This window comes from Notamacropus eugenii, chromosome 1, assembly GCF_028372415.1.
Source record: "Notamacropus eugenii isolate mMacEug1 chromosome 1, mMacEug1.pri_v2, whole genome shotgun sequence".
NCBI lineage: Eukaryota > Metazoa > Chordata > Mammalia > Diprotodontia > Macropodidae > Notamacropus > Notamacropus eugenii.
In genome coordinates this window covers 436740669-436766464 of record NC_092872.1, presented here as the reverse complement: position 1 = coordinate 436766464, position 25796 = coordinate 436740669, and the positions used below count along the sequence as shown (strand labels likewise).

Here is a 25796-nt window from a genome sequence, read left to right as displayed (position 1 = left end):
GGAAGGAGGAATAAAATTTGGAACTCAGAGCTTTTCAAAGTTGTTAAAAATTATTTTAACTTGTAATTAGGAGAAAATAGAATTATATATACATATACATATGTATGCATACATGTAAATATATATATACACATACATACATACACACATACGTGTGTACAATAAAGAAATCCCAGATCCAGTCTTCATCCCTATATGGTTATCACGTCAGAGTCAGGACTGACCCTCTGATTTCAAGTGCAAACCTTGTTTTGCTTCTCAATAGAATGTATTTAACATTTGAATTTTCCTTAAAAAATGACTTGGCAGAATGGGGTATGCAATGAAAAGGCAAAAAACAGTCCCTGTCTTTAAGGAACTTGTATTTTAGAGTGGGCAATAAGATATTCATGAATCCTCTTAATATAAGACAAGCACAAAGTAGTCTCTGGTAACCTTAGAAGGGAATGTGCCAGCAGCATACTCTGCTTGTGTATTACAGATTCCATCTTAGGAGATTGAGAGGCTGCAAGAGGGTGGTTGATAAGCAGGGACTGCTATAACAGCAGAGTGTCATAGAAAGAACATCGGATCCAGTCACAGGCCTTGAGTTTTAATTCCAGCTCAGCAAATTCCTGGCCTGGAGATTTGGTGAAAGTCAGCTGACCCATCTGGTCTCAGTTTCCCTCTCTAAAATGAGGAGGTTGGAGTGGAAATTTCTTGAGTCTCTCTTCTAGTTCTAAATCTGTGAGCATGTGTGATCCTGGGAAACTTCCCTGTATGGCTCTCTCCACTAAAAGAAAACTAGTGAAGAAATGCTAGCTTCTGCATCTGTGGGGTGTTTTAAGGACACCAGGAAATGGATAGAATAATGGTGGAACAGTACAAGGTGGTAGTTGAGGACACTGCCCATAGTAGAGAGGATGTTATCACATGGTGAGAAAACCAGTGGAAGTAGTGAGCTATGTATTTGTCCTGAGAAGTTGGATTGAGTGAGTGGAAAGGAGGGAGGGAAATTAATAGGTGCAATGGTCCCAACACTAATGTTTGTCCCTTGGGTCATTATCATATGTATATGTGTGTATTTATGTATGTATGTATAAATAAATGTATATGTGTATATATACATATACATGTTCTTGTATATATTATATATTTATAATACAATTATATATTATTGTAATAATTATTATAATTACTGTTATAACTATAGATTATATATAATTGATGCATTTTTTATATCAATTATTTCTGGATGTACTTGTCTGGCGTTGGACCTACCATTATTTAACAACAAATAATCAATGAAATAAAAGTCACCAACACATTGACTGCGCTTTATAGTGCATCATCATCATCATGTTTTGTGGGAAGGTGTTCAGTTATGGTTTTTTGATTCAGTAATAGCAATAATTATAATAATAACTGTCATTTTTATAGCACTTTAAGGTTTACAAAGCAGGCTTATCACAGCAATGTGACATTGTAAATATCATAAAAAATATCGTCCACATTTTATTGTTATGCGAAGCTTCATAGTATGGTGGAAAGCTCCCATTAAAGGCAGAAGAAACCTGCTGGTAGATACCAATAGCACCTGGAGAATAGTGGGCACTTAACAAAGGCTTGGGTTTTGGTCAGTTGATTCCTTGATACCACCAACACTTAGTAGGCATGAAAATTGTATGGGCAAGACCCATAAACCTTCTGAGGCCTCAGTTTCCTCATTTAAGAAATGGAGATCATAATGTGTATGTGTATTATCAACCTCATAGGGCTGTTGGGAGGGTTAAACAGAATAATGTACATAAGGAACTTGACACCTCCAAAGACTTTGGTATAAAAATTGGCAATCATTATCAGCGCTTTCACGAAACTAATTTCACTGATGTGAGTGCACCTTTTAGCAGGGCAGACCACCACCCAACCCTGTCTGTTCATATCATTCATGATTCTTCCTTCTGTCCTCCCATAAATACTCCATGATGAGTCTACCTGTTGGGTTGAGGCTCTTTTTCTAGAACTCTTGACATTGTAAGGTACACACAGCATGTTCATTGACTTTCCCATATTCTCATACCTGGCAGTTGAGCTCCATATATGTGACTGAAACTGAGGCAGGTGGGTGACACAGTGAAAGGAGCCCTGGAATCAGGAAGAACTGAGTTCAAATCTGGTCTCAGATACTTTATTGCTGTGTGACCCTGGCTAGGTCACTTAACTTCTCTTTGCCTCAGTTTTCTCAACTGTACAATGGTAATAATAGCAGTACGTACCATATGAGATAATATTTGTAAAGCACCTAGCACAGTGCCAGGCACAAAGTTGATGCTACGTTGCTGTAATCATTTACTTGTTTCTGTCACATCCCACTCTCCATGACCCAGTTTGGGGATTTTCTTGGCAAAGATGCTAGAGTGGTTTGTCATTTCCTTTCCCAGCTCATTTTATACATGAGGAAACTGAGGCAAACAAGGTTAAGTGACTTGCCCAGGGTCACATAGTTAGTAAGTCTCTTAGGCTGGATTTGAACTCATGAAGTTGAGTCTTCTCTCCCCACTGTGCCACCTAGCTGCCCCAGTGCTATACAAATCTTTGTTTCCTTCCTCCACCCATATAAGCAAAAGAAATGACAAGGTCAAGGCACAATGTCACGCGCTGCTACTAAGTAGCAAAGTCCGGCTTACATCGTGTGAATTGTGACTATAAACTGATCCCTGTTTTCATGATATAATGGCTGATCTCATAGCATAGAGAAACAAGTGATGCAGAGAGGTAGGAGGTCGGAGGTAGTCTCGCTCTGCTTATCTGAATAAACTCAGCAGAACTTAGTTCTAGCCCCTTCCCCTGCAGAAGAGTGCTTAGGCTACACAAGGCAACTTTAAATCTTTAGTGAATCAGTCAATCAATCAATAAGAGAATCAACAAGTATTCATTAAACTCTTACTATTGTGTCAAGTACCGCACTAAATACTGGGGGATAACAGAGAAGAAAGAAAGCAGTGCTTGTGCTTAAGAAGCTTCTTTTCTGAAAGAGGAGATAATATGTGTGTGTGTATATACACACACATATATACATATACACATATGTATATGTGTGTATATAGGTATATGTGTACACATATACACACATGTATGTATATACATACACATGTGTGTGTACATACATGTATGTGTATGTAAATCAGTACATAAAAGCAAACACAGTGGAGCTAGATAGTAGCCTTAGAGGGGAAGGCACTAACAGCCTGGATAACCAGGAGAACCTTTCTGCAGGGATGGGGGATTGCTCTGCACCTTCAAGGAAGACTTTTATGAGGCAGAAATGGCAAGGGAGAACATTCTTGGAATAAGGGAAAGCCAGTGCAAAGTCACAGACCTGAGAAATAGAGCATTATGGGCAAGAAAAAGCAAATAGGCCATTATGGCTATGTGGTAGAGTACATGGAAGGTGGTAATGTGTTAAAAGACTAGAAAAATAGGAAAGGATCAGGTTATGAAGAACTTTAAATGCCAATTAGAGAGGCTTATATTTGATCCTAGAGGTAATAAGGAGGTCTTGGAGTTTATTGAGTATGTGTGGGTTGTAAGGGGAGGTGACATGGTCATATCTTTCCTTTAGAAAAATCACTTTGGTTGCTGCTGTGAAAGATGAATTACAGTGGTAAGATACTTGAATCAGGGACTCCAATTAGAAAGCTATCGCAATAGTCCAAAATGAGGTCTTGAACTGGTACATTTGCTATGTGAATGGAGAGAGGAAGATATAGAGAAGGGATGTTGCAGAGAAAGAAATATATATGTGGGATGAGTGAAAGAGATGAGTTAAAGATTATATCAAGTATTGAACCTTGGGTACTGGGATAGTGGTATCCTCAACAATAATAGTGAGGTGAAATAGTAGAGAGGTGGATTTGAGGAGGGGAGAAAATAATGAGTTCTATTTGGGGCATATTAAATTTGAAATGCCCATGAGATAGTCACTTCAAAATGTGTAATGAGTAGTTGGTGATATAGAGCTGGAGGTCAATAAATAGTCCTATGAATTATCTACATAGAGATGATAATTGAACCCCTGGGAGCTGATGAGATCTCCAAGTGAGATAGTATAGAAAGAAAAAAGAGGGCCCCAGAGACAGACTTTGGGGAGGTGCGCAGAGTTAGTGAGTATGACATGGATAATGAACTAGTGAAGGAAACTGTGGAGTGGTCAAACAGGTGGGAGAACCAAAAGAAAGCACTCACAAAATTACAGAGAGGAAAGAATGTTCATGAGATGATAGGTCAGCAATGCCAGATGCTGCACAGAGGTCAAGAAGGATAAGGACTGAGAAAAGACCATTCATTCTGACAATTGCTAATAATTTTGGAGGCAGCGGTTAAAAATTACATGATGAGGTTAAAGGCCAGATTGTAAGAGTTTAGAAGATTGGGAGAGGGAAGAAAGTGGAGTCACCAATGGCATACAACCTTTTTCTAGGAGTTTAGCTAAGAAAGGGAAGAGAGATATAGGATGGTTGCTGGCAGTCTTGGTAGAATGAAGTGAAGGGTTTTTTTTTTTTCTTTTGTAATGGATGGGAAAGTTTTGACCATGTTTGTAGGTAGATGGAAAGGAAGCAGTAGATGGAAGGGGGGGTAGAGAAAGAAGAGAGGAAGGGGAAGAAGAGGAGAGAAGGAGAGAGAACACACTGATATTGATTCATCTATGTACGTGTTGTTTTCCATTATAAAATGGAAACTCCATAAAGTCAGGACAGTTTTATTTTTTTCCCTTACAGGTGGCAGAATGCTTGGCACATAATAGGTGGTTAATAAATGCTTACTGAATTGAATTTTATTGATAAGAGAACCAAAAACCAGAAAGGTAATGTGACCTACCAAAAGTAACACGGGTATTATTTACAGAACTCATGTTCACTGATTTCAAATCTAGGACTATGATTTCTTCCTACTGACAATCAAACTCTGCCAGCTCTATTTTAATTTAACCATGTCTTAGGCCAATTCTTAGGCTCTTGAATCTTCCTTGAGAACTGAATGCATCTCCCTGCTCTGGGTTCTCAAATGATAATTTACAACCTACCCTTCTTATTTGATCCCCTCCAAGTTATTTTATCCTAGATTCTGATCCACATGTGTCCATCATCCCATCCTGTAATTGGCATATAAGTATGTGTCTTCCTGCATGCACTCCTGTTAAAATCGGACTCAGGACTTAAGCCCTGCTGAAGTGAGAAGAGGCAAGGATGACTCTGAGTTTCCCTCTGAGCACCATCTGCCTCACTTGGGCACCACAGACATTAAAAACCAGCAGTGACTTCTGATTTGCTCACAACTACTGACTTGTGATGGTATCTGGCCTCTCTCCTGCCTTGTACCAGATAAAGGACCACACTGGCTCTGAGCCTAGAGCAGTAGGGGGTTGGGAATGAAGAATTCTTATGAATTCTGCACATGAAAGAGGAAAGGAAATGTGTTCAGTTTTCCTCCAATTAAAAGTCATTTCAAAAAGAGATTTTCCCTCTACTCATCAAAAAAAAAAGTATTTATACTAAAAAGTTAAGAGCCATTGGCTTTCATGTGATACATGAAGTTTTACTCAATAATCTAGAAATAGGGATAATAGAATGAAAACTCAAATGAATGGGTATATTATTTATACGCACATGATATATGCATGTGTGTATATGTATATATGTATATACATACATATGTGTGTACATGCATGCCAGACCTGTAATATTTTTTCTGTATTGAGCTATAGGTGAACAGCTCCTTTTAACCATATAGATCAGAAACTGCTCTGAAACTAAAATCTTGTAAAGTTACCTGAGGTAATGAGAAGTTAGGTGATTTGTCTAACAATAACTAAAGAGTATATGTCCAAAAAATGACAAACTCAGGTCTTCCAGACTCCAAAGCTGGCCCCCTTTTCACTATGATACACTGCCTTTCTCAGTAGAGGAAGGAAAGGAGGGAGAGAGGAGAGGAGAGGAAGAGAGAGAGAGAGAGAGAGAGAGAGAGAGAGAGAGAGAGAGAGAGAGAGAGAGAGAGAGAGAAAGAGAGAGAGATTGATCTACATATAGAACTATAGAGATCTTTTCCTCTATCTCTCTTATCAAGCTCTTCCAATCTACTATTTTAAAATTAAATAGTAGATTTAAAATGCACACATTTGTGGCACATATTATATTTTTACATATTTGTGCAGAGAAATGATGTCGTTATATTGAATCAAACTCTTTCTCTGATGTAGTTATATTGAATCAAACTCAGGGAGACTTAAGCCATTGCAGATGAATAAACTGAGAAGCAATGGGTAGCAGATAAAAGAAAGGCTAGAGGAGGTAGGGCCTCAGAGGAGGGAGTTATCATGTCTTGTTTATAATCCCAGAAGATTGCCTTATCTGAAAAGTGACTGGAGACTGAGCCTACTTCCTGAGTTATCAGTATCACACACGTTGCTATGAGACATGATCAGGTTTGGAAAAATTCCCTCCCTTCCCAACCTTCCCCCTTGCCCCCCCCGTAACACACACACCTTTTCTACACTCCTTTTTTTAAATACTATTTCTCTCCTCCATCATGCACACCTAGCAAAATAAAAGCATTCCTCAGGATCTACCCAGGCGTGTACGCCGGGCACCCAGTGCAAATGGCTTCCCAGGATTGATCTCTATTATTTTACCGAATAACATCGGACAGGGAATTTGTTCTGCTTGGCTAAAGACATTATTCCCACTATTCTTTAGTGCTAAATCTCAGTTTGTTGGGGTGAGAAGATGAGGAATTTTCCATCCTTCCCTGCATCTCTGCTTGTAACTGCTCTAGACAAGGTAGTCAATTCAATTAACATTTACCAATTACTTGTGTATAGTAGGTACTTAATAAAATTTTATTTGAATTGAACTGGATCCTTGGTTAATTCAGTTAGAATCAGAGTAAGCCAGAGAGAAAGAGCCCAGGGTAAGGCCCCTTCAGTACAGAGGATGCTAGGTAAATACTTATATTTTAGGTGCGTTCGCCCTTCGTTGCCAAAGAAGTCCATGCCATCAGAGAAATAAAGACATGACTTGCACTTGACTTTGTTTTGAGTGAGGGAGGGCTGTGCAGGTCACCAGCCTCACTTCTCCTCCAGAACCATCTGAATCCGGTGACCAGACATTCATCAGGATGACTGGAGATGACATAGGATGAGGCAATTGGAGTTAAGTGACTTGCCCAAGGTCACACAACTAGTGAGTGTCAACTGCCTGAGGTGAGATTTGAACTCAGGTCCTCCTGACTCCTGCACTGGTGCTCTATCCACTGCAACACCTAGCTGCCCCTACTTACATATTAGGAAACTTAGGTGAAACCTCTATTTCTATCCATCCTTGTGGCTAAAAGGGAATGTATCATTTTTGGGGGGGGGAGGGTCAGGACATTCTATAAAGAGTCTTCATAGAAGACAAACTAGGTTTCTTTTTCATTATTTGGTGATAATTTTGAAGCAGCTAGATGACATAGTGGATAGAGCACAGGATGTAGAGTAAAGAAGACCTGATTTCAAATCCTGATTCAGACACTTAGTAGTGATGTGACCTTGGTCAAGTCACTTAACCCTATTTGCCTCAATTATCTATCTGTAATATGATCTGGAGAAGGAAATAACAAACTACTCCACTATCTTTGCCAAAAAAAATACAAAATGAGACCAAAAGAGTCAGTCAAGATTAAAACAACTGAACAACAACACAAGGCATGAATCAGTCAAGCATGTGGAAAGCAACCAGGAAACATTCATCATCATTATGGCAGCAATGTGATACATTAGAAAGACCACTAGATTAGGATGCAGAATGCCAGGATTCTAGCCCTGGCCTGACCACTTGCTAGTTATATGAGCTGGGATAAAATATCCTTCTTTTCAGTATTTTAACTTCATCAGTTGTGAAATGAGAATAATGAATATTACTGTGTCTCCCTTAAAGGACTTTTATTAGATTCCAGTGAGATAACATATGAAAGTACTTTTATGAGCATTGAGTACAATACGAATGCAACAATAGTTTATTAGTTATATTAATATTGTAATAATAACAAAACTGGTAACAGTAGAAAGTTAAATGATTTAAAACTACCAAAACAAGGTTATATTAGAGCTGGAAGGCAGAGAGAGGAAAAAGAGAGGAAAAAAGAGGAAAAAAGGAAATTGCCTCCTTCCCACCGACCCAAACAATAATATTCCACTTTTCTGGCCCTTTGAATTTTAGGAGAAGAGGGGAGGAAAGAAAGAAAGTAAGGAAAGAAGAAGGTAAACATAATGAAGAAGTCATAAGATCATGTGACTTGGAATTGATCTTATAGATCAATTTATGTAGAAATAACCAATGATGTCAGCTAGGCCAAAATCTTCAGTTTAATAGTAGGGCAACTGAGAGAAGGAATGAAGGTTATATAGGCAGTAACTTGAAGAGCCATGATTAGGTGGGGAGGATGCTTTGGACTGGGTTGCCCAAGTTCAGAAACAGGGGACCAGAATTAATGAGACTTAAAAAAATGAAATGTCCTATCCTGTTCTCTTCCTGGCAGTTAGGTGGTATAGTAGATGGAGTGCTGGGCCTGGAGTCAGGAAGACTGGAGATCAAATGTGACCTCAGACACTCACTAGTTATGTGACCTTTGGCAAGTCACTTAAGCTCTATTTGCCCTAATCCACTAGAGAAGTATCTTTGTAAGACAATCCCATGGACAGTAATGGCATGCCCTGGTCCACTCAGTTATGAAGAATCAGATATGATTGAACAACAAAAATTCTCCTCCTCCTCCTACTCAGTACCTCAAACTTTTGATCACAGTTCTCTAAATTTATGCCTCTTTGACATTTGGGTTCATATTGATCGTCCAAAACCTAGAATATAACAGAGGCAACAGAACATCACAATTGAGTTGAGTTGAGTCAGAGGAAGACCAGTACCAGCTACAAAGTCTGCCTGTTGGTGAAGATTTCCTTTCATTCAAATTTAATTATCAGGGAACTTCTCTATTATCTGCCACAGTTAACTTGAGCTAACTCATTTTGTTTGTTATAAGTGGAACCTGAGGGACTGTAGGAAAGTCTCCTATTTTGTCTTCATTTACTTCTCATTACTTTTTTTTTTAACATTTCTTATCCATTAAGGGAATTATTGTTGTTGTTTAGCCATTTTTCAGTTGTGATGCAGATAAGGAATCTAAAGCAAGCAGGGTTAAGTGACTTGCCCAGGATCAAACAGCTAGGAAGCATCTAAGGCCAGATTTGGTTTTCGGAAGATAAGTTTTGCTGAATCCAGGCTCAGGGCTCTATCCGCTAGCCATTCTCTAGTTTAGTAAGCTGAAATAATGCTGGATTTGAAGCCAAGACATTTCTATTATAAACCCAGTACTGACACTAATTACATATGTGACCTTGGCTAAGTCACCTTCTCTATCTTGACGTTGATTTCCTTATCTATATGATGAGAGGGTTGGATTAGGTAACCTCTGAAGTCTCTCCTAAATCTAAAAGTTCATTCTGTCTTCCAATAGTCTGTTCTATGTTAACACTCTAACATTCTATATTCCTAAGTCCCATCCATCTACAAAATTCTACAAGCTTTTGGTTGTTATTAACTTGGCAATCTTACTGTTGATCCAAGTACATAATAGAGCCTTAGGGTAGCCCTTAATAAAAGTTTGCTGAATTTACCTGAATCAGCCAAACATTTTTCTGTTTCTGACTTGAGTGTGTTCATGCATTTGTCAGTTATATTTCCTAGTTCCCAAGGTTAAGGGACCATGTCTACATTTTCATTGTTATCTCCCAAAGAAGCCTAGCATTTCAATTTGCTCAGTCAACACCATTTGACTGGCTATTGAAGCAATGATCAGTGATTAGAAACTCATGGTCTTCCAGTTGTCAGTTCCCAATTCATATTGTGCTGCTGCTATCTCACTCTTGTGGATGCGTCTATGTACAATTATGTATTTATATGCACACAAACAAATATGGGTAGATAGGCATGTGTAAAAATGTACATATGTACATACTTATACAAAGACACATATATAATTCACATCAACCAATTAACATTTATTAAATGCTTACCCCAGGACAGCTGGGCAGTACAGTGGATAGAGTACCAGGCCTGGAGTCAGGAGGGCCTGAGTTCAAACCTGACTTCAGATGCTTACTAGATGTGTGACCCTGCGCAAGTCACTTAACCCTGTTTGCTTCAGTTCTCTTATCTGTAAAATAAGCTGGAGAAAGAAATGACAAACCACTCCAGCATCTTTGCCAAGAGAACCCCAAATGCCATCATGAAGAGTCAGACATAACTGAAAATGACAAAACAACAAAAAAATGCTTACTTCATGTTAGGGTCTGTGTTAAGTGCTAGGAGTAGAAAGCAAAGCAAAAGCCAGTCTCAGGGAGCTCATGTCTAATGGGGAAGACAATATGCAAACAACTATGTACAAGCAAGAAATACACATGCACACATATGTTTAAATGTGTGCATCTATGTATGGATTAAAATAAATTGGGGAAGGGGTCTACAGAAGATAGAAAGTAGGCACTATAATAGTAGAAATAAGGGGGATTGGGAATGGTTTCTTGTAGAAGGTAGAACTTTAGCTATCTAGTACTTGAAGGAAGCCCAGGTGGCTAGGAGATTCAGATGAAGAGTGAGAAAGTTCCAGACAAGGGGGGATAGTAAATAAAAATGCCTGAAGGGGAGTGTCCTGTGCAAGTAAGAGGAAGGAGGCCAGTATCATTGGCTCCCAAAGATGGACAGTGGGAAGTAAAGTGTAAAAAGACTGGTAAGGTAGAAAGAATCCAGAAATGTAGGTTATAATTATAATTAACAATGATTATTAAAAGCTTGTGTCTGTGTTTGCTTGTGCACATGCACCATGAAGTGAACATTGCATATAGTTATACTATATTCATGTATATATACATATGCACACACATACATATATGTGTGTATATATAGATCAGTTTCTCTAGCTAGATATTGATATTTCAATATCTATAACTTCCCACATAAACATTTATACAAGAGGGAGATGGAATCATCACAGGTTAAATTAGGAACTGGAAACACAAAACTCGTGAGTTGTAATCTCTGATCATCATTGCAGTTGCCCGTTAAAATAGTGTTGACTGAACAACTGAAGTGCTAGGTTTCATTGGGAGATAAAAATGAAATTGTAGACGTGATCCCTTAACTTTGCGACTAGAAGATGTAAGTGACAAATGTGTGAACACATGTAAGTCAGAATCAGAAAGAGAAATGTTTGGCTGACGGGCTAAACAAGGGCTTTATTAAGGGCCAGCGTTGACTAATCAACTAAAGTTCTAGGCTTTCATGGGAATATAAAAAAGAAACAAATAATAAATTTCCCTCTTCTCCCCTCTCTCCCTCTCTTCTGCTCTCTCTCCTCTTCTTATTAAGTAGGCATTTAATTAATGTTTATTGCTATGTTTGGAATGCTTCTTTTCCTCATTTCTACATACTGGCTTCTCTGGCTTCCTTTAAGTCCCAACTAAAATTTTAACTTTCTACATACAGCCTTTTCCATCGCCTCAATTCTAGTGCCCTCCCTCTGTTATTTATTTCCTATTTATTCTCTATATAGTTTGCTTGTATGTATTTATTTGCTATATTGTCTCCCCCGTTAGATTGTGAGCTCCTCGAGGACAGGGACTGTCTTTTGCCTCTCTTTGTATTCTCAGTATTTAGCATAGTGCCTGGTGTATAGGAGGCACTTAATAAATGTCTGTTGTTTTATTGCTATTCTCTCTCTTCTTCCCTTCCCCTCCTCTTTCCTTCTTCCCCTTCCATTCTTCTCCTTCCTTTCTTCTCTTTCTCTCCCTCCCACTCTTCTCCTTCCCCTTTCCCTTTCCTTGAGCTCTTCCTCCTTCTCTCCTCTCCCTTTCCATCTTTTTCAAAGTCAAACCTTAGTTTATATCCCCCTATCCTCATGCCTTAGATATATTTTGAGTGTGTGACCCTAGGAAATCTAACCACCACCACCAATTACACAGGGCTATCCTGTGCTACACAACAAATGCTGATCTACATTTATTAAGCCTCTAGGTTCTAGGGACACAAAGACAATTGAAACTATCCCTTCCCTCTGGAAATTTATGATATTAAGGGAAGGAGGAAGGTGGAGGAAACCTATGTATTTATGAGTGTGTACAAAATAGTAACATAATAGACCCAAGATAATTTTGGTAAATGGACTTCCCACTTTGGAAGTGCCTCATGCTAATGAAAGCATAAATCAAGAAACCATACACACACACACACACACACACACACACATCCTTTTCCCCCTGTGTACTGATGATCTGAAAAAAAACTTGTAAATCAATACCTGTCATCCTGTAGACCTCCTAGCAGTACCCTAACTCGTCCTCATACCAATCATTGTCTAGATTTCAAATGTACATTGCATTTCATTTTAATATTGAGAAGTGGCGCATATTTACAAAGCAGTTACATTTATTTCAACCTGTATCTCTTGCCACTTTCTTTTGTTGACTTTTATATGTTTAAACTTATAACTGTCTTGGGGTATCAAGAGCATTTGTCTTCAATTTAAACAACTAGGAAGAAGATCCAAGCTGAGGCATTAGCAGCAGCCTCAGTCGCACCAGTCCAACACTCTGTCTCTCCTTGTACATGCTCCTTAGTAGAAGGACATTTCCTGAGCTGTGTGTACTAAGGCAATTTTAGAACTTTTTGATATTTTCACCTCTCTCCCCACTCCCTATTGCCCTCTCTCACCCTTACAGGATAAATAGATAATAAAACACTAGGAATTTGCCCATTTCTTGAATTATCCAAATATACGTACATCTTGGATTGCTTTTAAAATAATAATAAAGGGAAAGACATAGGAATTTTAAGAATTTCAGAAATAGCTGAAATTTGTTCAAATGATGTGAGGAAGAGCTCACCTCTGGGCTCTGAGGCATGACAGAGAATCGAGTTTAAAAAGAAACTTTCTACAAAGCCAAGAGCCTGCTTGCAGAGGAAATTGGCAGTAACCTTCACTTGTATCCTTACTTTGGAATCTGTTCTCAGCTCCTTGGCCTGATACTTGGGTCAGATGAAATCAGTCTCCCTTTCAACTTTTGATTATTTTTTAGGAAATAGAGGACCCTCCCATCCTGGGTTTTTTTGGAGGGATTCCTTGCCTCTTTGCAGAATCTTGCTTTCATGCTTATCCATTAATCCTGTATCACAATTCAGATTATTTCAGTCCTGGAAATCTGAATTTCCCCATCAGTGAAATAGTAGTCATGATGCTTTATGGGCATGAGATCCAGACTATGAAGTATCAAATGCTTCTCTGAAATAATTTCTTGAGATACAATAAATATTTAGGCTGAGTATTTCTTTGTGCCAGCATATATACCATGAGCAGGTTTTTGAGGGCATTTTCTCACAGCCTTTCATAGTTTCTATCTCCTTTGAATATCCAGTGATTTTTATGAAGTGAAACATGGAATATGCTAGTTTGGGCATCAAAATACTAAAATTTTATCTCTTCTTTTTATCATCTCCATGACTTTGGGCAAGTCACTAAAACCCTTTGAACCTTAGTGTCCTCATCTGTAAAATGAGGGGATGCCCTTGGAAACCTCTAAGACTCTTTCTGGTTCTATAGCTGTGATCCTAAGAACTTTTAGATAGAGTGATGGGGGAGGCAAGTTCAGGAACAGAAGGAGAAATCTTTGAGTGAAATGTGAGAGGGTTTGATTAAGGGACCTTGTGGTCCCTTGTAGTTCTAAATCCTATGATACTAATCTTCTTGATGCTTAACAAATACACCACAAGTTAAACATTTTGAAAAACATGGTGTTTCTTTCCAAGGAATACCCCTGGGAAGCTATATACTCAGTCCAGCAAGGTTGCAATGGTTCAACACATTTCTGCACTCTCAATTACAAATTGCCTTTAGAGCTTGTAGCCCTCAGATTGTAGAGACTGCAAATCTCTGGCCTCTGAAAATGAATCTGATTATTTTGGAAACAGCCAGAAGACTCCAGGTACCAATTCAAGTATGAATTCGTAGTTTATTGCAGCAGTTTCCGCAATATGGTCAGGAGACCCTGAGATTTTTCAGGGAGTACATGAGATCAAAACTATTTTTATAGTAATTCTAAGATGTTTTAAATTCTAATATGGTAAGAATTGATCACCGTAACTCATAATAAAAGACTCTGTGGAAGGGGGAGTTCTCAATACTTTTTAGGAATAAAAAAGAGATCCTGAGACAAAAGAGTTTGAGAACTGCTCATTTAGATGACTAAGGTTAATCTCATAGTTTTGGGAGTCAAAAATAAGGTATATACAAGTAATGAGACTGAATTTCTTGAGTTGTTTATGCGTTGGTGAAAAATAGTTGTCCAAGAGGAGTTTCAGAAATGATTTCTCTCCCCTACTAGATTCTAAGCTGCAGGATCAATCAGCAAACGTTTATTAAGTGCCTACTATATATCAGGCACTGTGCTAAGTGCTCAGGATACAATAAGAAGCAAAAGACAGTCCCTGACCTCAAGGAGCTTACAAGCTACTGGGGGAAGACTATGCAAAGAAATATGCAGAAAGCAAACTACATATAGGAGAAATAGATCAATCAATAATTAACAGAGGAAAGACACTAGAATTAAGATGTGTTGGGGAAGATTTCCTGTAGAAAGTGGGATTTTAGTTGGAGCTTAAAGGAAGCATGAGCTCAAGGACTATGCCACACACACACACACACATACACACACATGCTCATACACATGTGTGTATATATAGAGGCAGCTAGATGGTTCAATAGCTAGAGCTCCTGGAACTGGAGTCAGGAAGATCTGAATTCAAATCTGGCCTCAGACACATAGTAGGAGTGTGTGTTCATCCTTCATTGCTGAAGAAGACCATGCCATCAGAGAAATGATGATATGACTTGCACTTGACTTTGTTTTGAGTGAGGGAGGGCTGTGTAGGTCCACCAGCCTCACTTCTCCTCCTGAGTCATCTGAATCCAGTGACCAGATATTCATCAGGATGACTGGAGATGACCCAGGATGAGGCAATTGGGGTTAAGTGACTTGCCAAAGGTCACATAGCTAGTAAATGTCAAGTGTCTGAGGTGAAATTTGAATTCAGGTCCTCCTGACTCCTGCACTGGTGCTCTATCCACTATACTACCTAGCTGCTCCTGTAGTAGGCGTATGACCCTGGGCAAGTCACTTAATCTCTGATTACCTGACAAAATGGATCCACTAGAGAAGGAAATGGAAAACCACTCCAGTACCTTTGTTAAGAAAGCCCCAGATGAGGGTCACAAAGGGTAGGTCACAACTAAAACAACTGAGTAACAACAGTAATGTATAGATATATACATATATATTAGTATGTTCCTTTGTGCCTAGATCTAGTAAATACTACCAACTTGGAAAATGTCTGGCAGAATTAAGGGATTGCTATCTTAGGATCTGCATGACTGAGTCAAGAAAAGCTGATCAGCAGAAAGTTACCCACCAGATGTAGACTTTTTCACCCACAGCGACCTATGAAAGAAATAACACTGTATTATGACCCTCAGTTCCATTCAGCCAGTCTTCTTTTCTTTCTGTAGTGATGGTGATATGAAACAGGAAAGAAGATGTCAAGAATCACAATTTTCTAAACCTTCTACTAAAATCAATATCCTGGTCAGTCCTCTGAACCTGTGGCCCCTGTCCGATGAACAATCAAACTGATAACACTGCTGGAGAAGAATATCTTCCTTTGCCTATTATAGGTTCTTTCTTATAGTAGGTGCTCAGTGAGTGTTTTTCAAATGAACAATAGATATTCACCTAGCCAAAGGTAGGAGATTAACCCCCATGTCACCTCTGACTGATCCCATTCAGTCTCTGAGGCATCTGTGTCACACCTAATCTGTAGACATTGAGACATACTGGTCAACATGAAAGCATTCAGGATTTTCAGGGCCATTTTTCATGGGCTAATACATTTTCCAGATGTATGGACATACTTAATATTCACCTAGAAGTGGGAGTTGTTGAATCAGCAAGGACCCCAGTATACACAGGAGGGCCTGCTGTACAGGTTCTTAGATCTGCTTTTCTAAAAGTAAAGCAACTTTTGAGGGGTCAGCAATCTACTTTAATCAAGCCCATATATAATTTACTTAGTTTAGGGGGAAAAGTTAACACCCTGAACTTCAGGGAAAATATGAACAGAAATTACAAATAGAAAGACCACAGAGCTTCCTTCCAATTGTCTGACCATAAGCAATGCATACATCACAGATCAACAGACAGATCCAACTGTCTGACCATTACATACACACAAAGTTATCAGAGAGAGAAGCATTAACATCTGGGTTTTCAGGGGGGTGGGGAGTCTTTAGTGGCTACCCAGAGTCTCATCTGACCAAGCAAACACTTCCAGTGAGTAAACCCCAAAACAAAACCTCACCTCACAGAATACATACACTTTTCAGAGCCACAGGACACACAACCCTTGAGAACCAGTGTCTCATTAGAAATTAACAAAAGATGTGGGCATTCCTACAAAACAAATCTCCCCTGATCAAGCTTCCCTTAATGTGCAGGTCCATTAATAGGTAGGGAAGATCTTTAACATTCATAATTAACATTACAGATATTCTATCTGAAAGATACTTTTGGACATAGATTGTCATAACTGTGTAGGACTGAAAGCATAGAATGATAGAATATAGACCTAGAGTAGGGAGGGATCTTACAGTGTAGATTTCTAGATCTTGAAAGGACCTTAGAACAAAGCATGTGACTGAAGGCTAAGCTTAAATGAAGAATGTTAATGTTGGGTAGGAAATACAGAGTTGTATAGTCCAAATTTCTTACATGAGAACTCGGAAAGGTGAGGTTGCCTGAGGTCCTATAGCTCATCAATGACAATCAGTCACTAAGTATTGATTAAGTACTATGTGCCAGGCACTGTGAGAAGTCCAGGACATGTACACATCTGAAAAAGTACAGTCCCTGCCCCCAAAGAAGTTGCAATTTAATGGTAGATGACAACACATAAAAGGAAGCTAAAAGAGGTAGAGGATAAGAGAGATTACTCATCATGGAGGCAGGATGGAAAGGTCTAGAGCAGTGCAGCCAGGTAGAACTAGAACCCAAGTGCCCCTATTCCTTACCTAGTGCTCTTTCTCCCAAGATATCTCTGTCTGCTATCAGTCTTTTCTCTATAAGTGTTCTCAGTCAGATTCTTGCATTGGGTGGGAGGATGGATCATATGGTGTCTCTAAGATGCCTCCTGATTTTATGTCTTTATGTATATGTCTTATCTCCCCAACTAAACCCAAGAGTAAGAAATGTATATCGTTATCTTCTGGTCTAGTACCCATTTAAGTGACTGGCACAACTGTGTATTGTGGATCTGTAACAGGCCATAGTTCAGGTGCCAAAGGAAGCTGAGATTATGACTGTGGTAAAGACACCTGCTAGGGGTATTGCTTGAGCAGTGGCTATCATGAAGAGAAAGGCTGAGTAAGAGATTGTATATTGCCTATGTTTGGCTTGCAATTTCCACCTACTGCCTAGTGCTCCAGGCATACCAGTCTAATGAGACTGAACTGATTAATGGGGACATAGACTGAACCCTTGCCCTTCCCCATTGGCACAGATGAGGTCTCACTAGAGTCATTGGGATGTTTTAAGCCAAGCTGAGCTACTGGCTCAGGACATGACCACAATAACTGGTCTTCTTCCTATCAAAATTAATTGAGCTTCATTGACCAGATGGCCTAAAGAGAGAACCAGACCAACAGTCCAGGAATTTCAGGGTTCCTAGAGGTTAAACAGGAACTACATCAGTGGGATACCCAGCACTAACTGCTAGACAGGATAGAAAGGGGTGGCAACTTGGATTATTGTACCATCTGCCACTACGACTAATACTCTTGGTTTGATGAGTGTTCTAAACCAAATAAGGGACTTAAAAAATGCAGTGAGGCTACTGAAGGCAGAGTCATAAGGCAAGCCATTGCAGAGTACTCCAAACAATGTGGGGGGAAAGTGAGATAGATGATAGCCTATGGGTGTCATCACAGGCGGGTTGTTGGCAATGAGCGGTATGCATACACAGCGTGTACTGCTCTGCAGTCCTCAGCAGAAATCTGATGGCTAGTGCCTGGACGGTCTCTGGAAAGGAGCAGATCTTGTCACCACCCTCTCTCCACCTTACCACACCCCTACACATACATCCTGCGGCTAATACCCTCCTCTTCTTCCACCTAGGCCATGGGGGAATCCCATAGACACTCTCTTCTGCAGGCCACTGTCATTTGTTTCCATTAAGCATGACAGTCTCTCATTTGTCAATTACAAGGGTGCTTTAGATGTTTTTTTCCTTCTCCCCACTTTGCTTTTCCAGTTTTGCTGTGTTGCTCAGTTCAAACTCCATCTGTTGAGTTTGCCAGACTGGTAAGTTAGTGTCTCACTGTTCTCAAGAGGGAGAACTCAGGATGGGTTATGAGGAATAAATATAACTTTTTGGAATACTTTCAAATATATGCATATATTATCTATGTACATGTATTTATATATGTACATGTGTGTACATATACATCTTTGTTAATATGTATATGCATCCATGTGCTTATGTATAGAAGAATATGTATAGTATGCTATGCATACATATTTTTCTGCATATATGCATGTATGTGTATATATAAGTGTATGCATGTGTTATATATGTTTAAAATTACTCGAATAAGCTGTGTCATCTTGGACAATGTCTCTCTTCCCCTATCTCACCACCTCCATCAATTAGATGTGGAGGAAATCATAAAACCTTAGAGGTACGAGGGACCTGGGGCATCAGCCAGCCCAACCCTCTCATTTCACCTTTGAAAGACAGTGAGGATCAAAGAGGACATGTCACTTGCCCAAGGTCACAGACAGATGAACTAAGCCTAGAATCCAGGCTTTTAGATTCCATGGATTATAGACTCTAGAGTAGGAGTGGGGAACCTGTGACCTTCTAGCCCTCAAGTACAACCCTTTGACTGAATCTAAGCTTCACAGAACCTGAAGTTTGGATTCAGTCAAAGGGCCACACTTGAGACTTTAGAGGGCCACGAGGCCACCTGGTTCCCACACCGCTGCTCTACAGCTAGAAGCTCTGTATTACCTCTTTGAACTCATAGGTAGAAAAGTAGCTAGATGACGCAGAGTATAATACATTGTACCTGGAGTCAGGAAGACCTGAGTTCAAATTCTACTCCAGATACTATTACTTGTGTGACTTTAGGAAAGTCACAACCTCTCTCTGCTGGTCTGATAACTTCCTCATTGGTAAAATAAGGATAAGAATAGTCCGTCCTTCATGACGTTTTTGCAAGGATCAAATTAGTTGATATTTACAAAGCACTTTATAAACCTCAAAGCTCTATGTAAATGCTAGCTGGCATCACCATCATCCTATGAATATTTCTGATCATGAACCAGTGGGAATGGCTCAATACTGTCCCTATCAGCCATTCCCATGCTGTTACCATTGTTCAGGAACTTGCTACCATTGGTTGGACTATTAAAACCACCTAACCGTTCCTGGAACCTTCAGTGACCCTCAGTTAGTCTCCCCTATCCCAGTTCCATGCAGATTCTCTAATGAATTCCCCGATTGCATAGCTCGGAGAAAGAGATCCTATGCCACTCAAAAACATTCTGTAACTCCCCATTGCTTGTTGAATAAAGTCCAGATTTATTAAATGGACTTTCAGGATCCTCTCACATTCTGTAACTACATGATGCACACAGCCTTATCTTCTACTACTTCATATATACACTGAATTTCAGTTGCTCTACTCCCCAGATACCCTGTTTTCCTGTCTTTCTAATTTGTTCTTGAGTAACCTAAACTTTGATTTTAATTTCTAGAGAAGATGCAAAGTGTTTAATTAATCAAGTTGTTAGTGAACATCTAGAAAAAGCAGTGATCAAACACAGTCAATATGGCTTCATCAAAAACATGTCATGCCACACTGTCCTCATTTCTGTTTTTGATATGAGCACTGATTGATAGATCATGAAAACTCCAAATGCATTGTGTATGTAGATTTTTAGCAGAGCCTTTGACCAAGGATTTCCTGCTATTTTTATGGGGAATGATGGAGGAAATTTAAGAGGAGATGACAATATGATTGAGTAGGTTCAACACTGATTGGATGGCTCTACCTGAAGAATAGCCATTAAGAATTTGAAGGCAATTTGGAAAATCTTAAGTGGAGGGCTCCCAGAATCTCCACTTTGCTCTGTACTGCTTAACATTTTTTAAATTAATTATGGGTATAAAGGCACAGATGGCATGCTTATCAAATTTGCAGATGATGCAAATCTGGGAGGGATAACTAATACACTGGATAAGGGTCAGAATTCAAAATGCTTTTGACAGATTAGGAACATAGACTGAATTTCCTCTGGCGGAATTTAATTTAAATAGGTATAAATAAAGTGTTAAAGTTGGATTTAAAAAATCACCTTCACTGGTATAAGATTATTTAAGCATAGCTAGATAACAGTTCATCTGAAAAAAGATCTGGGGCTTTTAGTAGGAGGGTTTTAGTTCATTTTCTTCAGAGAGTGTCCAAATGATGGAAACCAAGATGATGGAGGATCCTGAGTCTACTAGTTATTCTCTGGGTGACCTTGGAAAAGTCCCTTAAATTCCCTGGGCCTCAGTTACCTCATCTCTGAAATGGACTTTGGACCAAGTTATCTCTAGTGTAGGTCCCTATCAGATATAAATTGATGATCTCATAATCGGTGAAGGTAACTGAGCATGTTTAGCCTTGTCAAGAGCAATCTTGGTTGGGATATAATAGATACTTTCAAGTATTTAAATAATTCTCATGGGTTATTTAATACTATTTCAAGTATTTAAATAATTCTCAGAGAAAGAAGGAATAAAATTCCTAAAGTGACTACTATATTCTAGGCACTATGCTAAATACTTTCTACAAATCTTTTCTCATTGTATCCTCACAACAATCCTGGGAGGTAAGTACTATTATTTTCTCTATTGTACTGTTGAGGAAACTGAGACAAAAAAGGTTACATGACTTGCCCAACATTACAACATGTCTGAGGCTAGATTTGAGCTCAAAACTTCCTGACTCCAGACCCAGCATTCTATCCCCCTGTTCTACCAGCTGCCTTTAAACTTGTTCTGCTTCAGTCCCATGGGAAGAACTAAGAATAATGTCTGCAAGTTGTAGAAAGGTAAAGTTAGGTTTGATATAAGAAAAACTTCCTAATAATCAGTTGCCTCAAAGTGGAAAGGGTTGTCTCAATGTGGAGGGCAGAGTTTTGGCAGAGTTCAAGTGTGAAAGAATTCACTAAGACCTTCTCTTTTAGCCAATGGGAGCCTTTTTTTTACATGAAAAAGCATCATGGGTCTCCTTAGTAAGAAAACTAGGTGAGACCCTGATATTTAGGGGAGTTATGCTTATATAGAGGTTTCAGAATGGTGATGTAGTTTTAGAGGTTTTTATGGAAGTTAAAGATTAAAGACAGGACAAGAAAGAATAGGATGAAGAAGACAAAAGCAATTCTTTATGGTTTGAGGATTTAAGGATAGGGCAGAAGGATACAGTTTAAGAATTAATGGACCCAGGGAACACAGTATAAGGGAGACAAAAGCAATTCTTTTGATACAGGTTCAAGATAAGGAGGAAAGGACTTTAGGGTGCCTTCAGATTACAGAATAAACTTGGGGCTTCACAAAGTACTGGAAAAACAACTCTTAACCCTTAGAGCACCATATGTATCCACATCCATTGTCTTCTTTGATCACTTTTCTGGTTGGTCTCATCCTGGTCTCATTTCCTATCTCACCTCGTACTTGCTCCATCTGGCTCAAACACTCTTTTCTGCCTCATCTTTAGCAGGTAGTGAGAGGTCATGTCCCTGGAGGCTTTCAAGCAGGGCCAGGATGATGACTTGTCAGACATTCTGCAGAGAGTATTCTTTTGTGTGTATGGATTGTACTAGATGACCTTGATGTCCCTTCCAACTCTAAGAAGCTGTGATTTCCCAGTTGTCCTTCAAAGTCTAGCTTAAATGGAACCTCCTCCACGAAGCACCTTCAAGGTGCTATTAAGTCCAAAGGGCAGCTAGGTGGTACAGTGGATAGAGCACCAGTGCAGGAATCAAGAGGAGCTGAGTTCAAATCTCACCTCAGACCCTTGACACTTATTAGCTGTGTGACCTTGGACAAGTCACTTAACCCCAATTGCCTCATCCTGTGTCATCTCCAGCCATCCTGAGGAATATCTGGTCACTGGATTCAGATGGCTCTGGAGGAGAAGTGAGGCTGGTGACCTGCACAGCCCTCCTTCACTCAAAACAAAGTCAAGTACAAGTTATGTCACCATCTTTCTGATGGCATGATCTTCTTCAGCAATGAAGGTCGAATACACACAAGTCCAAAGGATTCCTCACTCCTCAAAATATTAATATCACGTAAGGTACCTCTCTTAAATGATCATTCACATTTAACTGGCATTTTCATTATTTATATATGTGTTGCATCTCCAGTTCTAGAGGGTAAGTTGGTGTTTGACAGTGTGGTACAGTAAAAAACAAACAAAAATGCACAAACATATCCTAGGTTAGTCCGAGGACCTGTATGTAGTTAAGTCTGACAGTGCTGCTTAAGAGCTCTGTAAATCAGAACAAGCCACTAAGCTTCTCCATGGCTCAGTTCCCTCATTTATTTAAAAAAAATATATATGACTAGTTTATATCTAAGGATCTTTCCAGCTTTAAATACATTATTCTTAAGGAAAGGAACCTTCCCTTGGTCCTTTTTATAACTCCTTCCCTCATCCTTCATAAGGCCTAGAAGAAAATCTCTTACAGCATAGCCATTCAGTAAATATTTATTAAAGAATGAATACATTCATTCAAGAGGGAATTGAGTTAAGGCTTTTTGTATCCAGAGGTCCTCTATTCAGTGCAAGTATGCTAAATTGGAGTGACAATACACAAAGGCATTCATATTTGCAAAGGTACTGGGGCAAAATAGTGGGCTATATTTAGTTACCTGTCAAGAGCCCTGAGATGGACCCTGAGAGAATGGAATATACAACAAGCTCCTTTTGATAGGGAAAGAAAAGGTTAAGAACATATAGGAAAGGTCTAGGGGGAGAAGGGTCTGGGAGACTGGAAAGGTAGGAGCAGCATGAGAAACATATAATAGAGATGATACACCAAGGATGAGCCCCTACTCACCAAGAAGTATTTTGCCTAGGGCCATCTCAGGACAAGAAGACAATATGGATCTTCTAATTATTTACTATATGACCTTGATCTGTTTGCTTTTTCTCTCTTCTTCTAATGCATAGAGGATTCATGGAACTGACCTTCACAGCTCCTATTCACTATTTCTTTCCCAGGTGTTCTGATATCTTGGCATCAAAAGTGTACTATGAGAGCTATGTTCAGCATCCTGTGGTCCTTTCTGAATTATACAATAGTCTAAGGCTTACTCCTGGACATCAAGGAGTTAAAGAAGTTTTAAATGGGAAAGTAGGGAAGAAGGAGGTAGGGAGGAAAGGGAAGGAAGAAAGAATAATTCATCCAGTCTGTTAATTTGCATTACCAATCCTGCTCTTCTCTTTAGCAAACACAGCCTTTCCCAACAGACAGGGTCTCGGGGATGCTGCCCTGAGCCTCCTGCATATTGTCAGAAACGTGTCTGCCCAGCCGCTTCTGCCTCCTGAGTATCAGTCTGTCCTATGGATGCATCTGTCTGAGCCGATAAGCATGCCCAAGAATGGAGCTCCTTAGAAACTGGCTTTTCTAAGACATTTCAGGTGTATTATCTCCAGGGCTGGTGAAACCCCTTCAAAGAAACAGGCATCATTAAAATGTCCAGCCATCTCACGGCATTAGGTGGTATATAACTCTGGGGTATGGTATTTAAGGGTGAAACTGCGGAGCCTGCAGAGGGGAGGGAGAAGAGGAAGGAGAGCCAGCTAGCTCTAATTATTTCCATGGAGAGCTTCTCTTAGGAATACTGACTAACAAAAATGGTCTTCTGCTGGTGTGTGTATGTGTGTGTGTGTGTGTGTGTGTGTGTGTGTGTGTGTGTTTCCTCTCTCTTCCTGTTGTTCATATCTAGGTTCCTTCCTCTGCCTCACTTGGTTCTTTCCTTTTGTCTCACTTCATTCTTTCCTTTCTCCTCTGCCTTTCTACACTTTCTTTTCTTTCTCAGGTCTCTTTCAGCTCCCTCCCATTTTAAAAGTTCCTTGTAGACTAACTCTATTGATACCAATCCAGTTTGGCTCTGAGGGCAGATTGGGTGGGTGGGGAATGAAATGGTTAGCTAATAATTTTCTTCTAAGAAACTTGTTTTAATGCTAACATCATTTTACTATGCTTGTTCAATCGCTTGGTTAGAGCATGATGGTAATAAGCCTAAGGTTTTGGGATTTATCTTCAGGGAATAGTACCTAGGTTGTGCCCCTCACTGACTCCTATTTGTTTTATGCTCTAGGATTCTATGATCCAAAGTCCCTTATAGTTCTAGGACTTCATTGTCCCAAGGTCCCTTCTAGCTGTAAAATTCCATTGTCTTGAGGTCTTTGCTAGCTCTAACATTCCATTATCCTGAAGTCCCTTCCAGTTCTAACATTCTATAGCCCTGAGATCTCTTCCAGCTCTCACATTCTGTTGTCCCAAGGTCTCTTCCAGTTCTAACATCCCATTGTCCTGAGGTTCCTTCACATTCCATTGTCTCAACATCCCTTTCAGTTCTAACATTCCATAGTCCTGAGGTCTCTTCCAGCTCTAACATTCCATTGTTCCAAGGTCTCTTCCAGCTCTAATATTTCATTTTTCCAAGTCCCTTCTAGTTTAAAACTTTAGATATTTTTAATGCTAATTGAATTGGGATTATTAGAGGTGTTATTTTATGATCATCATTACTCTGATTAGGTATGAGGGTGGGGTCTAGGGCTGGCAACCTGTATCGTTTTGGGTTTCCACTCCACCTTAACATTGGCCCTATTGACCACCCTGTAGCTGCTGAGGTGACGCAGGAAACCGTGGAATCCCTGATGCAGAAGTTCAAGGAGAGTTTTCGTACCAATACACCCATCGAGATTGGCCAGCTGCAGCCAGCTCTCCGTAACGCATCGGCAGGAAGACGGAAGAGAAGGAGCAAGTCCAGAGGTAGGCCCCTCCAGAATTCAGTTTACCCTCCTCCCTCTGACCAGAGAAGTGAAAGTATGTGACCTCAGCCCCCTTACAACTATGTACCTGTTGCCACTGGGAATAGTTTAATCCAACCAAAAGAGTTACTACCACAAAACAGGGATGTGTCCCCAAAACATGTCCTAAAATAAATGTTTCCGCATAAGTCCATGGAAACATTTTTACTAGTCAGGGGAAAAAAATTGCTATCAAAGTTCTTGATTTAATAAATACTAGAAAGAAAGAAAAAAACCATCAAAGAACAACAAAATACTACCTTCTAATCGTACATTGTACTATACTGTACCTCTCACTTGTACCATACTGTATCTCTCACTTGTACCTCTCTTCTCCCTAGCTCCCTTTTCCTGTGCTTAGTACTATCCAGAGGCATGATTGCCATCTAATACCAGCTACGTACCATCTAATACCAGATACGTACCATCTATGGGACACTGGCTAACTCAATAATCTTTGTTGAGCCTTAGTTTCTTTTACTGTAAAATGGAGTTAAATTAGATGAAGATTATGTTCCCTTTCAGCTCTG

At 39.6% G+C, this 25796-nt stretch overlaps 1 protein-coding gene across 1 annotated transcript in view; it reads left to right on the top strand.

Annotated features, from left to right (window-relative positions):
* The window catches only part of ASTN2 (astrotactin 2), a 1124306-nt gene that overhangs the window by 300651 nt on the left and 797859 nt on the right, over nt 1-25796 (top strand). The window contains exon 4 of the mRNA XM_072631748.1: nt 25079-25228. Coding sequence (XP_072487849.1) covers nt 25079-25228 — 150 coding nt within the window. The remainder of the gene's footprint in view (nt 1-25078; nt 25229-25796) is intronic.